This window comes from Lepus europaeus, chromosome 18 (genome assembly GCF_033115175.1).
Source record: "Lepus europaeus isolate LE1 chromosome 18, mLepTim1.pri, whole genome shotgun sequence".
Taxonomy (NCBI): domain Eukaryota; kingdom Metazoa; phylum Chordata; class Mammalia; order Lagomorpha; family Leporidae; genus Lepus; species Lepus europaeus.
The window spans coordinates 16,924,307-16,939,689 of record NC_084844.1 but is presented as its reverse complement, the minus strand read 5'-3'; the positions used below and the strand labels follow the sequence as shown (position 1 = coordinate 16,939,689).

The 15,383-nt window shown below is 39.0% G+C and overlaps 1 protein-coding gene across 2 annotated transcripts in view; it reads right to left on the bottom strand.

Moving 5' to 3' along the window:
• The window catches only part of CDC27 (cell division cycle 27), a 93,755-nt gene that overhangs the window by 57,510 nt on the left and 20,862 nt on the right, over positions 1-15,383 (bottom strand). For both annotated transcript variants that reach the window (XM_062175294.1, XM_062175295.1), the window contains exons 3-7: positions 9,552-9,699; positions 7,916-8,041; positions 1,966-2,063; positions 973-1,127; positions 657-868 (exon numbers count right to left, since the gene is read on the bottom strand). In XM_062175294.1, the coding sequence (XP_062031278.1) occupies positions 657-868; positions 973-1,127; positions 1,966-2,063; positions 7,916-8,041; positions 9,552-9,699 (739 nt within the window). The remainder of the gene's footprint in view (positions 1-656; positions 869-972; positions 1,128-1,965; positions 2,064-7,915; positions 8,042-9,551; positions 9,700-15,383) is intronic.

Below are 15,383 nucleotides of genomic sequence, written 5' to 3'. Positions count from 1 at the left end.
TAAAGAATGATTTTATTAAAGCTAAGACCCAAATGATCTAAATACTTCACATTCTTGGAATTCCACTATTTATGGAATTTAGACACAATTACAGAGAAATTGTTACAAATTCATGGTTATGTTATCTCAGTAAGTGCCTGGCCTGGGAACTTTATTCCCATAATCAGTTGTAGCACATGACCTTTTATTTTGATACTCTTGCATATGTATTCCCTAGGCTGGGTTCTTATATGAACACATATATGTACTTTAATAAATTTGACAAAATAAATCATATTGATAGGTATCAATCAATACTTTCTCCCTGTTTTGGAACACAGCATTTTAACAGTAACTCATGTTGCTCTGATTATGTCATAAGCATGCCAGTACTTCAAGGAGTTCACTGCCTTCCACTGATATAAAGACAAAGACAATATCTTTTACTGTGTACACTAGCTAATTGAGGCATATTTAAGAGTTTTTAAAATGTCTCCTAATTTAACATTACATTTTTATTTTTCCTGGTATCTTTTGTTTTACTTCATTTTCTGAGAACTGGTGTGCCCCCTATTTCAACAGTGATTTAGGAGGCTTAAATGTATTTAATTTATATTACTATGAATCATAAGATCAGATAATATGGCACATTTTAAAGTACCTTTTGTTTGACTTACCTTGGGGTTAATGGGCTAAGAGCAGCTGGTCCTCCTAACAAACTTCGACCAGTTTTTGGTTTATTTTGAACCTGTTTAGATAATATAGAAGTTCCCGTTCCAAGAGGGACAGTATCTGGTGAAATCACAGCTGAATCAATGTAAGACACCGAGGAATCTGTATTCAAGGAGTACTTTGAATTTGAAGATTCTAAATTCAGTCTGTTTAATTCCTAAAACAGAAAATTTCTCAATGTCATTTACAGTACATCATTTAGTTCAGATTATTCTTTTTTAGCTTTATAATATTTTGAACATTAAAGTATGATACACTTACAATTGTGTCCTGGGGTGTTTCTGTAAGGACTGTCTCGGGCTGTCTGTGAGATAAACTATGATTAGATACTAGTGTTGTGCAAGAGTTGGGCAGACAGCTGCTAAAGTTCTGTAAAGATGTTAATTTAAAGGTCTGGTCAGGATCTGGCTTTTCACCTGTGAAGACCCCCCCAAAAAAGAAAAAAAACAAAAAATTGCCTGTGAGGAAATGAAAGATAAAGTTTTTTTCAAGTACATATAAATCACTGGAAATAAAGCCTTACCCAGAATTTTTAAATTTTCCTGCCCGTTTCTACTAATCAAAGTTATCTCCCATCTGCCTATCCATCAACTTATCACAAAAACTTACTCCTAAAATAAAGCTGTGAATTCAGGAAAAAAACTAAACTGCAAGGACTCTAACTTGTACTAAAGCTCAGGAAAATTCAGATTTCAGAGTTTGTTCTAAAAACATAAAGCAACTAGACCTCATTTTTCTCAAGGCAAAGGGTGAGGCTGGAGTTTACACAGTAGATAATCAAGCTGAAACACTTCCATGTGTACAGATACATGCTTTAAAGCAGTTAACTCATCCTAACATATATACTGAAACTCTCTCTCCCTGGATGGTCCAAGCCTTATTTATCTAATAATTTCTATTCCAGGTATTAAATTCTTTGGGAATTCTATTAATTTTTTTTAACCCAGAAAGTGATTTTGTATTATATGCACAATACTACTCAGTCTAAAGGCCACATTTGAGGCAGACAGATGGCTAAAAGTAGAGACCACTACTTTTTCGGGTAGAGTAATGAAAGGTCATATTATTCCTGAAACATATTTTTCTCAATGACTTCTTACTCTCATTTTTACCAGCCTTTAACTTCGCAAAAATATTTTTTTTTTGTGGATAGAGGATTTGTATTATTCTAAAAATTAAGTGGAGGGTGGGAGCAGTTCAGAAGCGTGGAGAAGAAATGCAGGACCATGTCCTCTGCTGCCTCCACAAACTTACCTATTTCACATAATGATTCAAAGGGAGACCAGAGGAAAGGATTTAAACTAAGGCTCTTTTGGTAACATTCTGATCCTTTGGCAAGCCGATCTGTCTTGCTGTGGAGGGAAACAAACAGATTTAAAAAGCTACAAACCCCAAAACACTTATTATGAAATTTTGGGTATAGAAAATTAGGTAAAGATCATATAAGTCCTGAGAGCACTCTTCTTTTTCTTCTTTTTAAAGATTTATTTATTTGAAAGGCAGAGTTAGAAAGACAGAGCGAGAACAAGATCTTCCATCTGTGGGTTCACTCCCCAAATAGCGTTAATGGCCAGAGCTGGGCCAATTTGAAGCCAGAAGCTGCTTCCTTCCAGGTCTCCCATGTGGGTGTAGGGGCCAAGTACTTAGGCCATCTTCCACTACATTCCCAGGCACATTAGCAGGCAACTGGATATAAAGAGAAGCAACCAGGACTCAAACCAGTGTACATATGGGACACTGGTGCCACAGGTGGCGGCTTTACCTGCTACGCCACAGCGCTGCCTCCAACAACACTCTTCTTAATGCTTCCCTATATTATCAATTTCTCCTTCTCAGAATTTTTAAAAAATATTTTATTTATTTATTTGAGAGGCAGAGTTAGAGAGAGAACCTAACCTCTAAGAATCACTGATCTGTTTTCCATCGCTGTAATTACTGCTGTGCAGTCCATTACACATAATAGTTTATTCACCCATTTATCTATTCAAGTTGGGTTATTTGCAGTTTGGGGATTTTTTTTTTTTTTTTTTTTTTTGACAGGCAGAGTGGACAGTGAGAGAGAGAAACAGAGAGAAAGGTCTTCCTTTGCCGTTGGTTCACCCTCCAATGGCCGCCGCGGCCGGCACACCACGCTGATCTGAAGGCAGGAGCCGGGTGGTTCTCCTGGTCTCCCATGCGGGTGCAGGGCCCAAGGACTTGGGCCATCCTCCACTGCCTTCCCGGGCCATAGCAGAGAGCTGGCCTGGAAGAGGGGCAACTGGGATAGAATCCGGCGCCCCAACCGGGACTAGAACCCGGTATGCCAGCGCCGCAAGGCGGAGGATTAGCCTGTTAAGTCACGGCGCCGGCTCATTTGATGATTTTTTTACTTGAATTTCTTTAATGGCGATTGATTTGGTACATTTTTCACCTGCTTATTTACCACCCATATATCTTCCCTCATCAAGTATCCATTCAAGTGTTTTGCCCATTTTCTAATAGGATGTTCTTTTTTAATTATTGAGTGCTTTATATATTCTACATAAAATCTGGGTTTTTTTTCCCCTTCAGTCAGTAGTTTTTATTTGCACTATTGTCTTTCACAAAGCAGCTTTAATTCCAATAAAGACCAATTTATTAACTGTTTTATGCACTGTCTTTTGACCAAGATGTCCACAAAATCTTTGCCTAACTCTAGGTCATAAAGAGTTTCTCCTATATATATATATTCTTCTTTTCCTCTAATTTTTTTTTTTTTTTTAATTAACTTGGAGGGAAATGGGAGAGAGGGACAGGGAGGAGGAGAGAGAGAAAGATAGAGGTGGAATGTGAGCATCTTAACTGACTGTTTTATAATTTTATGTTTACATTTAGATCCATGATTAATTTGAGTTAAATTTTTATAAGACTTAAGGTTTGGGGTAGGTGTTTGGCCTAGTGGCTAACACGTTGATTGCAATGCCAATATCCCCTATCAAGTGCCTGGGTTCAAGTCTCAGCTCTGTTCCCAATTCCAGTTTCCTGTTAATGTGCACCCAAAGAGGCAGCAAAAGATGGCTCAAGAAGCTGGGGACCCTGCCACCTATGTGGGAAACCTTGACTGAGTTCCAGGCCCAGACATTGTGGGCCTCTGGGGAGTGAACTAGTGGGTAGCAGTTCTGCCTCTCCAATAGAGAAGTGAATACGGTGTAAAGTTTAGATTGAGGCTCAATTCTTTTCCCAAATGGATGTCCAATTGCACCAGCATCATCTTTGTTTGAAAGTGTTCTCTCCTCCACACAATTTTTCACCTCTGTCAAAAATCAATAGGCCGGTGCAGCGGCTCACTAGGCTAATCCTCCGCCTGCGGCACCAGCACCCCGGGTTCTCGTCCCGGTTGGGGCACTGGATTCTGTCCCGGTTGTTCCTCTTCCAGTCCAGCTCTCTGCTGTGGCCTGGGAGGGCAGTGGAGGATGGGCCCTGCACCTGCATGGGAGATCAGGAGGAAGCACCTGGCTCCTGGCTTCGGATCAGCACAGTGTGCTTGCCGTAGCGGCCATTTTGGGGGTGAACCAATGGAAGGAAGACCTTTCTCTCTGTCTCTCTCTCATTAACTCTGCCTGTCAAAAAAAAAAAATCAATTGACCAGGGAGTAGGCATTTGGTGTATCACTGCCATTTGGTTATTAGAGTGCCTGTTTTCTGAGTTCTGGCTTGGCTCCTGATTCCAACTTCCTGTTAATGCATATTTTGGTTCCTATTGTCTACTGGGAGATGTGTATTGAACTATGGGCTCCTGGCTTTAGCCTGGTCCAGCCCCATCTGTTGTAGGTATTTGGAGAGTGAGCCAGTGAGTAGGGTGGAAGATCTCTTTCTCTCTGTATCTGTCTAAGAGAGTGAAAATTTAAAAAATTTAAAAAATCAATTGATGGGGCCAGCGCTGTGGCACAGTAAGCTAAGCCTCTGCCTATGGTGCCAGCATCCCATATGGGCGACAGTTTGAGTCCCGGCTGCTCCATGTACGATCCAGCTCTCTCCAAATGACCTGAGAAAGCAGTAGAAGATGGCCCAGATGCTTGGGCCCCTGCCCCGACATGGGAGACCCAGAAGAAACTCCCAGCTTCTGACTGGCCCAGCTCCTGCCTTTGTAGCCATTTGGGGAGTGAAACAGCAGATGGAAGACCTATCTTTGTCTACAACTCTGCCTCTCAAATAATAAATAAATAAATAAAATCTTTAAAAAAAAAAAATCAATTGACTTTTCAAGGTCCTGTTTCTAATTCTTTAGGGTACGACCAAGAAGTATAATTACTGGATAATATAGTAAATCTAATTTTTTGAGAAGCTGTATTGTTATTGTTATGTGTCATTAAATTCATATGATTTGCTAATATTTTATTGAGTTTCTTATGTCTGTGTTTCTAAGATATATTGGTTTCTAGTTTTCTTTTTTTGTATAATCCTTGGTTTTTGAATCAAAGTGATAATGGCCATATAAAATAAATTAGGAACTATCTCATTTTTGGGGAAGAGATTGTCTGGAACTGGGGAAGAATTTTAACTACAAATCAGCATTTCCTTCATAATTTCCAAACAATTCAGATTACTTAGTTCATATTTCTATTTCTTATGTAAGCTTCAGTAGTGTGTGTGTGGTTTTCTAGGAATTGGTTCACTTCATTTAAGTTGACAATTAATGTGCAGGCAGTTATTTTGAGTTTTTAGCATACAGATCCTCTTAATATTTTCAAGGTAAGTAGAGACGTTTCTGCCTTTATTCTTGATAGATGTAATTTCTGTCCCTTTTTTTAGATCAGTTTTATCAATTATACTGACCTTTTCAAAGGATCAGCTTTTGATTTCAGTGATTTTCTCTGTTATTTTTCATTTTTCTGATACCTGTGCTTCATTATTTCCTTCTTTCTGTTTCTTGGTTTATTTTGTTCCTCTTTTCCTAGTTTTTTCTGGTGGAAGCTTAGATTACTTACTTATTTGAGACTGTATCTCGTGCCATACATTTCTGTCTAAAATACCTTTGGCTACCTCATAGTTCTTAATGTTGTATTATCCTTTTCACTTAGTTCAATATATTTTTAAAATTTCTTTTGAGGGGCAGGTGCTGTGGCGCAGCGGGTTAAAGCCCCTACCAGCACTGCCAGGATCCCGTATGGGAGCCAGTTCAAATCCCAGCTGTTCCACTTCCAATCCAGCTCTCTGCTGATACACCTGGGAAAGCATTGGAGGATGGCCCAAGTCCTTGGGCCCCTGCACCCACGTGGGAGACCTAGAGGATGCTCTTGGCTTTGGATTGCCTCAGCTCCAGCCATTGTGGATTTTTGGGAGTGTACCAGTGCATGAAAGAACTCTCCCTCTCTGTCTCTACCTCTATCTATAACTCTTTCAATAAATAAAATAAATCTTTCAAAAGAAAATTTCTTTTGAGATTTCCCCTTCACCCTGTGAGTTGTTTAGAAGCATGCTATTTTATTTCCCAGTAGTTACAGGTTTTTCTGTCTACATATAACTTTTTATCATCTGTTTTAACCAAAGAATATAATTATAACATTTCATTTTACTTAATATTTTAAGAGTAAAAGACACAGTAGTCTTTAAGAATTAATATTTCAGGGTGGACATTTGGCATAGCAGTTAAGATACCACTTGCAATATATACTTGCGCCATATACTAGTGCCTGGGTTAGAATCCCAGCTCCATTTCTGATTCCAATTCCAGCTTCTTGCTGTTGTGCATCCTGGGAGGCAGCAAGTGATGGTCCAAGTAATTGGGTCCCTGCCACTGACATGGGAAGACTCAGATAAGAGTTCCTGGCTCTTGGTTTTGGCCTGACCAGCCCCTATTGCAGGCAATTGGGGGAGCGAACCAGAGGATGGAAGGTATGTCTCTTTCTTCACTGCTCCCTTAATAAAATTTTGAAAACTAATCTTTGAGTTTTTAATATATTTCTCCTGCCATATAATTTATAATCCTCAAACATCTACTTCTTTTGGAAGTCACCCTATAGATTTGAGACCATATCAATATTTACTTTCTACAAAGTTTTTCCTAGTTACCATCTCACTTGTTTTCTTAATCAGGTAGAATTGATTAGTCTCTCATCTGAACAAAATGCCATTCATATTTTATCATAGCACTTTTATTATAACAAAAATTTATATAAATTTTTATTTACTGCTTCTCTCTTTCTATTCTATAAAGCTTGAGGGTGGGGACTGCGAGTTATTTATCTTTATGTTCCCAGTACTGAGGTCTGCATCTAGCTATAACGAGGGGATGGATTTTAAGCTTCTTGAATGAATGACAAAAATCATGGTTACATAAACAAAATTCATTACTTCCAGTCCTTTTCTTAAGATAAACGAACACATCCATATTGCTTTACTTACTTTTGTTCTCAAGATTGGTGTCAATGACTAGACATACCTCTACCACTTATGCAATGGTTCTCAAAATTCAGCCAAATATTTCATTCTGCTCAAAATCACATTTTCAAGGTTTTTAAAAACCTCCATTCAACTAGCTTCAGTTTATCTTGAAACAGTTGCTATCCTGGTTCTTTAGCCAGCAGCCCCAGTTACTATTCCCATGATACACAACAGAGGACATCTACACATGTCGTGAACACTACCATGGGCAGACTCATCATTCCTGTTATCCTACCTGTATCTCTATCCTGTACTCCTGAACCCCACAAGTAGTTCAGAAGGAAAATCAGTGAGAACAATGCTATCAAAGTGATAAATTTGAATTCACTCTCACTCCTAAAAAATTTAAATAAGTTTAAAAATTATTTGTAAAATTACTATTGTAGGAAATTTCTTGTTACATATCTCAAAATCTCCTGCTCATACACCATTTGAGGAACATTACTGAACTTTGTCTTCCAGTCTCTAAGGAGCTGCAGTGCTATTCAGGACTAGAGAAAACAAATAGCATTCTTTTCTTTTTCCTTAGTGCAAAGATTCTCTCCTCATCCAAGGTGAAAAAGTAACAGTATGGGAACTCAGCAGTTAATCAGTGCTGCAGTAGCTACTAGTATCATTAAAGCTACCTGGAGAGTGGAAAACTGAATCACCATTTTACATGTTTAACAGGTAATGGAATCAGAAGACTGTGTATGACTCAGACAACCATTATTTCAGACACAGATCAACATGGGCTTTTTTAAACTACAAAACATTTCCACTTGGAAATCACTTTTGTGGTAGTTTGAATCACTTTTACTTACCAATACACATGTCCCAACAATGAAAGAGTAAAGCAAGCTGAATCACCAAACTCAGTAACGATATCATCATGGCTTTTCTGCTTATTAAACACTCCACCAGATAAGATCTGTTCCCCTTCTGCAAGCCTTTAAAATGCAAATTTACAGATTTTTTAAAATCAATATGAAAAACACTTCAGGTAAAGACATCCTTCATTACCAATAAACATCTAATCCTGAGAACATATAAAGCAAAAAATTCATGGTACTTTTGGAATAGTGGTGAACATGTTCTTACAATCATTTGAGAGGCTGAATATTTATGACCTCAAAATTTTAGTTTTGAATTTAAAAACAGAATCAGTTAAACTTAGTCTTTATGTACAAATCTAGTCTAAGTAATATTCATTACTCATGTCAAAAGATATAAAAGATAAACATTATACTGGAGAAAAAATATTAATGGTTCTTCATTCACAAATATGGTAGCCCTTCTTAGTTCTTTAATTATTTGAAATAGGAACATGAAAACAAAACAAGACTAGCATTTTAAAGTTGCATATTTTATGGACTCAGCCATTTTACAGCTTATAAATGAAACTTGGCTACCAGTTCATCTCTTTTTATTTGTTAATTATATTTTCTTGACACAGAAAATCACACACTCAACTAATGAAAAAAATATATCTGATTTCACTACATTTTTTAGCATATCAGTTTGTAATGGTTTATATTTTTAAATTTTTAAATTAAAAACAATCAAAATCATCATGTGAAAAACTCTCAAGTTTACACAGCATATCCTGAACACAGTGATGATATCTAAAGTTCTTTTACCCATCACGGGATTTTAACAGGCAAATTAAATGAGTTTTAAGATTTCAATATTAAAATCTTTGGAATTTAAAGGTAATTTAATGATAAATGTTATGGGAATTTTATTGATATTTTAACTTAAAAGTCATCAATTAATCACTGTACACTTCATATCATTATATATCTACCTTCGGTGACTTTATGAGAATTATTTGTATCTTCCCACTATAAACCTAAAAACCAAAAACATCTACAGGCTTTTACAATTATCTCTTAAGTCAGTCTCACCACTATTCCATCTCCTATAGTATAGAAAAGAATTTAACAGAACATGACTCTATCTCTAGAAGCCTCCATTTTTTGAACAAGGTTTAAATGTAATGCGCAAAAAGCAGTGCTCTTCTGAATCTGTCCCCTTGCTTTACAGGGGTAGATAGTGGTTCCCAAGTAAAATGATCCTGAACGGAATCTATAAACCATCTAGACACAAGGGAATATTAGTTTCAAGTGATGGGCAGATTTTCAGGCTTATTCTAATTGGTCTAACACTGAAAGCAAAGGAAAGGAAACACATTTGTGATTATTTTGGAAACTGATAAGAATTAGAATTAGTCATAACAATTTCTCCAGAGTTAAATTCCATTATGTATTACCATAACAATGATATTTGCCCATAACAAAAGTAATGCCACAGACAACAGTGGCAAATGTTACTGAAATACAAATCCCCGCTACTAAAAAAAGAGGAAGCTATGGAGTCAGTTTAATCTGTCAGAAGAATTTTATCCAAAATTCTAGTGTAAGTTGAACAAAATTAGACAGAAAGTATTTTAAAACTTACCTGCTCAGATCAACACAACATTTTGCAAGCAGGTATTTACACTGTGGTGTAGTACAACTGTGTCCTTTCAAGAGTCTGTATGCTTTATATGCCTTTCCTGAGCGGTAATAACAGGTTGCCAGTAAAAACAAGGCTTCTTCGGAGTGTACTAAGAACAAACATTAGAAGAAAAATTGACTATTGTTCAGTATTACTTAGTGGTTATCAGTTTATCTGTCAATAAACAAGTTTAGCAACAAAAACAAGGAATGCTATTTAATACAAAAAAATCACTCATTATTTCAAAATTGAATTAGAAATATTTTGATGATAGAGCTAACAGTGCTCTTAAATACTTTAAAACCACGTTTGGAGTAAAGGTACCATAGAGGACTGGGGAATATTATAAAATACTCCTTACTGTGTGAGAAGGAAAGTAGCACTACATGAGAAGAAAGCAGCTGGCTGGACTATACAGGACTCTGCAAGCTATGTAAAGATTTAGGGACAGATCATTACAGTAAATTCTTCTAAAGGTTTGTTTTCTTTCCTTTTCTTTTTAAAAACATTTATTATCCGAAAGTCAGAGTTACACAGAGAGGAGAGGAAAAGAAAGAGGTCTTCCAATTGCTGGTTTACTCCCTAATTGGTAGCTGTGCTGATCCAAAGCCAGGAGCCAGGAGCTTCCTCTGGGTCTCCTACATGGGTGCAGGGGCCAGGGACTTGGGCCATCTTCTACTGCTTTCCCAGGCCATAGCAGAAAGTGGAGAAGCTGGGACTCGACCAGCACCCATATGGGATGCCGACACTGCAGGCAGCGGCTTTACCCACTACGCCATAGCACTGGCCCTACTTTCATTTTATTTTTTAAGGACTTATTTGAAAGTCAGAGTTACAGAGAGGGAGGGAAAGACAGACCTTCCATCGACTGGTTCATTCCTCAGGTGGCCATAATAGCCAGGGCTAGGCCAGGCTGAAGCCAGGAGCTTCATCTGGGTCTCCCACTGATGGCAGGGGTCCAAGCACTTGGGCCATCTCTGGCTGCTTTCCCAGGCCATTAGCAGGGTGGAGCAACTGGGGCATGAACTGGTGCCCATATGGGATAGAAACATCACAGGGGGTGGGCTTTACCCAGACTTCTGTGGTTTTTTTTTTTTGTTGTTGTTATTTTGTTTTTGTTTTTTTTTAAATAAATATTTACTAATTTCAGACAAAGAACTAACTCCCATTCACTGAACTCCCCAAATGACTGCAACAGATCAGGTTGGGCTGAAGGCAGGAGCAGGATCGCAAACCAGATCTCCCAGGTGGGTGGTAGAAATCCAGTCACTTGATTTACCCCCGCTGCCTCCCAGGGTCTGCATTAGCAGGAAGCTGGAGTCAGGAGCTGGAGCCGGGAATGGAACACGGGTGTTCTGAAATGCAATTCGGAAGGGAGGAGGGTGTCTTATAAGGTAGACTAAATGCCCACACCCTGTGAAGGGTTTTAAGAAGCAAAGTAAAGAGAACTGGTTGACTTGAAAAGGGGACAGGCAAGAGGCAGGGAAGGGCAGATACGGGAATTTCAGGAAGCTTTTCTACTAAGAGACAGTGGTGTCTAAAATTAGATTCTCTTTGTATCCATCAGTAATATATCTGTGGATTCAACCAACTGTGGATCGAAAAAATTATGTTTGTATGTAATACGTATGGATATTTTCCCTTGTTTTATTTCCTAAACAGTATAGCACAACTATTTATATAACACTATATTTATATAACATGCTCAGACATCCCATATGGGTGCCAGTTCATATCCTGGCTGTCCCTTTTCCGATCCAGTTCTCTGCTAATGGCCAGGGAAAGAAAGCAGTGGAGGATGACCCAAGTGCTTGGACCCCTGCATCCACATGGGAGACCCAGAAGAAGCTCCCGGTTTCTGGCTTCAGATCAGCCCAGCTCCCGCCATTGCAGCCATTTGGGAAGTGAACCAGCAATGGACGACCTCTCTGTCTGTCTCTCCCTCTCTCTGTAACTCTGCCTCTCAAATAAATAAAATAAATCTTAAAAAAAAAAGAAAAGTCTTGTATCAATAATGGCCTAAAAATCATATACTATGCCATATCTTCAGTATAGGGTACTTTAAAAAGTTCATGGGAAAATAGAATTAAAAGACAAGTTTACAGGGTCTGGTGCTGTAGCATAATGGGTAAAGCCAAGGCCTGCGAAGCTGACATCCCATATGGGTGCTGGTTTGAGTCCCAGCTATGCCACTTCGGATTAGGCTTCCTACTAATGTGCCTAGGAAAGCAGTGGAGGACCCAAAGTACTTGGCCCCCTGCAACCTACATGGGAGAGCCAGATGACAGAAGAGCTCTGTCTCTCCCTCTTTCTTTGTAACTCTGCCTTTCAAATAAATAAATTTAAAAACAAAAAAGTTCATGGAATACGTGTATTATAGACAAACTGCATGAATTTCACAATTTTTGCACCAAAATATATTCATGTTTTACTTCCATTTTCTAATAGATTTATTTATTTGAAGATAACAGTTACAGAGAGAGGGAGAGACAGAAAGAAAGATGTTCCATCCGCTGTTTCAGTCCCCGGATGCCAACAATGGCTGCAGCTGGGCCGATCTGAAGCTAGGAGCCAGGAGCCAGGAGCTTCTTCCAGGTCTCCCACATGGGTTCAGGGGCCCAAGCACTTGGGCCATCTTCCACAGCTTTCCCAGGCCATTAGCAGAAAGCTGGATAAGAAGAGGAGCAGCCACGTATGGGATGCCAGCACAGCAAACGGAGGCTTAGCCTACTATGCCACAGCAATGGCCCCTACTTCCATTTTTCTAAGAACCTTCTTAAGTACCCTCATAATACTCTGAATATTTTCCTTTAGTAATGACCTTAACACAACTTTAGTAAACAATGTTTTTAAATGTTGCTGTTGCCGCGGCTCAATAGGCTAATCCTCCGCCTGCTGCACCACCTGCTGCGCAGGCACACCGGGTTCTAGTCCTGGTCGGGGTGCCGGATTCTGTCCTGGTTGCTCCTCTTCCAGTCTAGCTCTCTGCTGTGGCCCGGGAGTGCAGTGGAGGATGGCCCAAGTGTTTGGGCCCTGCACCCCATGGGAGACCAGGAAAAGCACCTGGCTCCTGCCTTCGGATCAGCGCGGTGCGCTGGCCGCAGCGTGCCAACCGTGGCGGCCATTGGAGGGTGAACCAATGGCAAAGGAAGACCTTTCTCTCTGTCTCTCTCTCTCTCACTGTCCACTCTGCCTGTCAAAAACAACAACAACAACAAACAAACAAAAATGTTGCTGTTACAGACAGGATGGGCTCTCAATACCAAGACGAACACAGAGAAATAAATGCTAAACTTTTTTGCATTTATTTCTCTTCAGCTGAGCCCAATTCACTGAAATTAATAAACCCACTGTAATCTAAACATCTGGCCCATTAATCATTAAGAGAGGGAGAAAGACGGTGAGCAATTTTATGGTAATTTAAAATGCATTTGTATTAAAAATAAATAATTTAAGGTGTAGGATGCAAAACCTACATTCATTTAAGATAAAGATTAGACAGACTTAAATCAATTTTGAGCTTTAGGTTAGGACCCTAAAAATAACCTAGGAATGTATGCTGAACCAGCATCTTCAGCTGGTTCTCTTCCCTTCTCTTCCTTTTACTAGCTACACTCCCAGTTTCACATGGTCTCACAGACAGCAATTCCTTATAAAAAAAAATGCAGACAAAATTTATGTCTGATTAATCATCTGAATACATACTGTATTTCCAATATCTTTCTCTCTCTCCCCAAGGCTTTACCATATTAGCTGTACTAATGCATTTTTTCCTCATTTAGTCCACAACTACTACTATTTGTTCCTAGGTACTCATTTCTATCCACTCTTAAGAGTTAATAATGGAGAAAACTCTTGGTCAGTGGGATCACATATTGGCAGTGGGAAGAAAAAAATATGTGCTTACAATGAGGCAAGGGGACATGAAGGGAAGAGGATGAAATTAGGACAGAATTTTTTTTCCTACTCTCCCTAAAGGGCAAATTTCAACTCACTAGTTGATTGTGAAATAAATTGAGTTTTATCTGTATTAAGAGAATAACAGAATCTACTCAACAGGAAATATCAGAGTACATCATATATAATAAGATAAAAAAATTCTGAAAAGCTATGTATTATGATACGCTTGGGTGAGAATTTGTAAAGGACCTCCCTAGTGAAAGAAACTCTAGACTCTTTATCCAAATTATTATATTTTATCCTTGAAACTATCTTGTTAAACTATTTTTTAAAGATTTATTTATTTATTTGAAGGCAGAATTACAGAGAGGCAGAGAGAGAGAGAGAGAGAGAGAAAGTCTTCCATCTACTGGTTCACTCCCCAATTGACTGCAACAGTTGGAGTGCGCCAATCTGAAGCCAAGTGCCAGGAACCTCTTCTGGGTCTCCCACACCGGTGCAGGGGCCCAAGGACTTGGACCATCTTCCCTGCTTTCCTAGGCCAAAGCAGAGAGCTGGATTGGAAGTGGAGCAGCCGAGAGTTGAACCCACACCCATGTGGGATGCCAGCACTTTAGGGCGGCTCTATTCGCTTTGTCACCGCGCTGGCCCCAACAGTTAGATCTTGAAATGTTTCTCTTTCCATTTTAAAGATGAGTAAAATAAGGCTCAGAATAACATCTTGCCTCAGATCAAATGGTTATGAATATGAGGTGAGACTTGGACCATTTTTCTATGTTATATTACTCTTACGCAGGTTATAAAACTCTTGGGAGAAAGGCAAATAGGTAAAAAGGAACTAGTGGAACTGAAAAACTATTTTAAGAAATTGATTAAAGAAGATCCTACCCATCAACTTCTTTAGCTTATTGCCTGTTGGGTATTTTCCCCCCAAACACAGAAGCTACCAGTAGTGACACAAGAAGTCACTGAGAAAAGGAGCAACCAGCTTACATCCAGCATATCAACTCTGATTGACTTATCTTGTCAGCCCAGATACCACGTGGACAAGAATTCTGAGGTTGGTTCAGGGGGATAATTACCGTAGTAGGGTAGTGATGTCCCCTATTGTACTTCAGAGGAGTGGCAGGTATTTGAAATCATGCAAATCCACCAGTTACTGCTCATGGACACTGATTTAAGATTAAGTAACTAATAGTATTTAAGAGTTATAGTACTCAGAAATAAATCAATAAATGGTAGAATTATTGTCATTATTATTGAGCCAGGATAGTATCTGCTCTCGTTGTACTTAAATTCTAAAATCTTTCCTTCTAGAAATATAGTTAAGCAGAGTGATTGAGTTCTATAATCAGAAAAACTAACATATACTGAGCAAAATTTCTAAGTATTAAGCATTGGCTAAGGCACAAACAGAATGTGGATTAAACAGCCTTATGTGGACTAATCTGGGTATCCTCCCACCAAGTCTACAGGCAAATTCAATCATTTGAATTCTAAGTCACTAATTTACAATCTTTAGTTGCCTCATATAATACATCTCTCTTCATCAGTTTTTGCAAAGATGTTAATTTTAATCCACTCTATATTCACAGTCTTAATTCACCACTAACCATAATATCCAAAAAGTAAAAAGTAGGAAGACCTCAAAATATATTTAAATATGTTCATAATAAGCCTTGCTTTTGTAGAATTAAGCAGAGTAGAGCCGGCGCCGCGGCTCAGTAGGCTAATCCTCCGCCTTGCGGCGCCGGCACACCAGGTTCTAGTCCTGGTCGGGGCACCGACCCTGTCCAGGTTGCCCCTCTTCCAGGCCAGCTCTCTGCTGTGGCCAGGGAGTGCAGTGGAGGATGGCCCAAGTCCTTGGGCCCTGCACCCCATGGGAGACCAGGA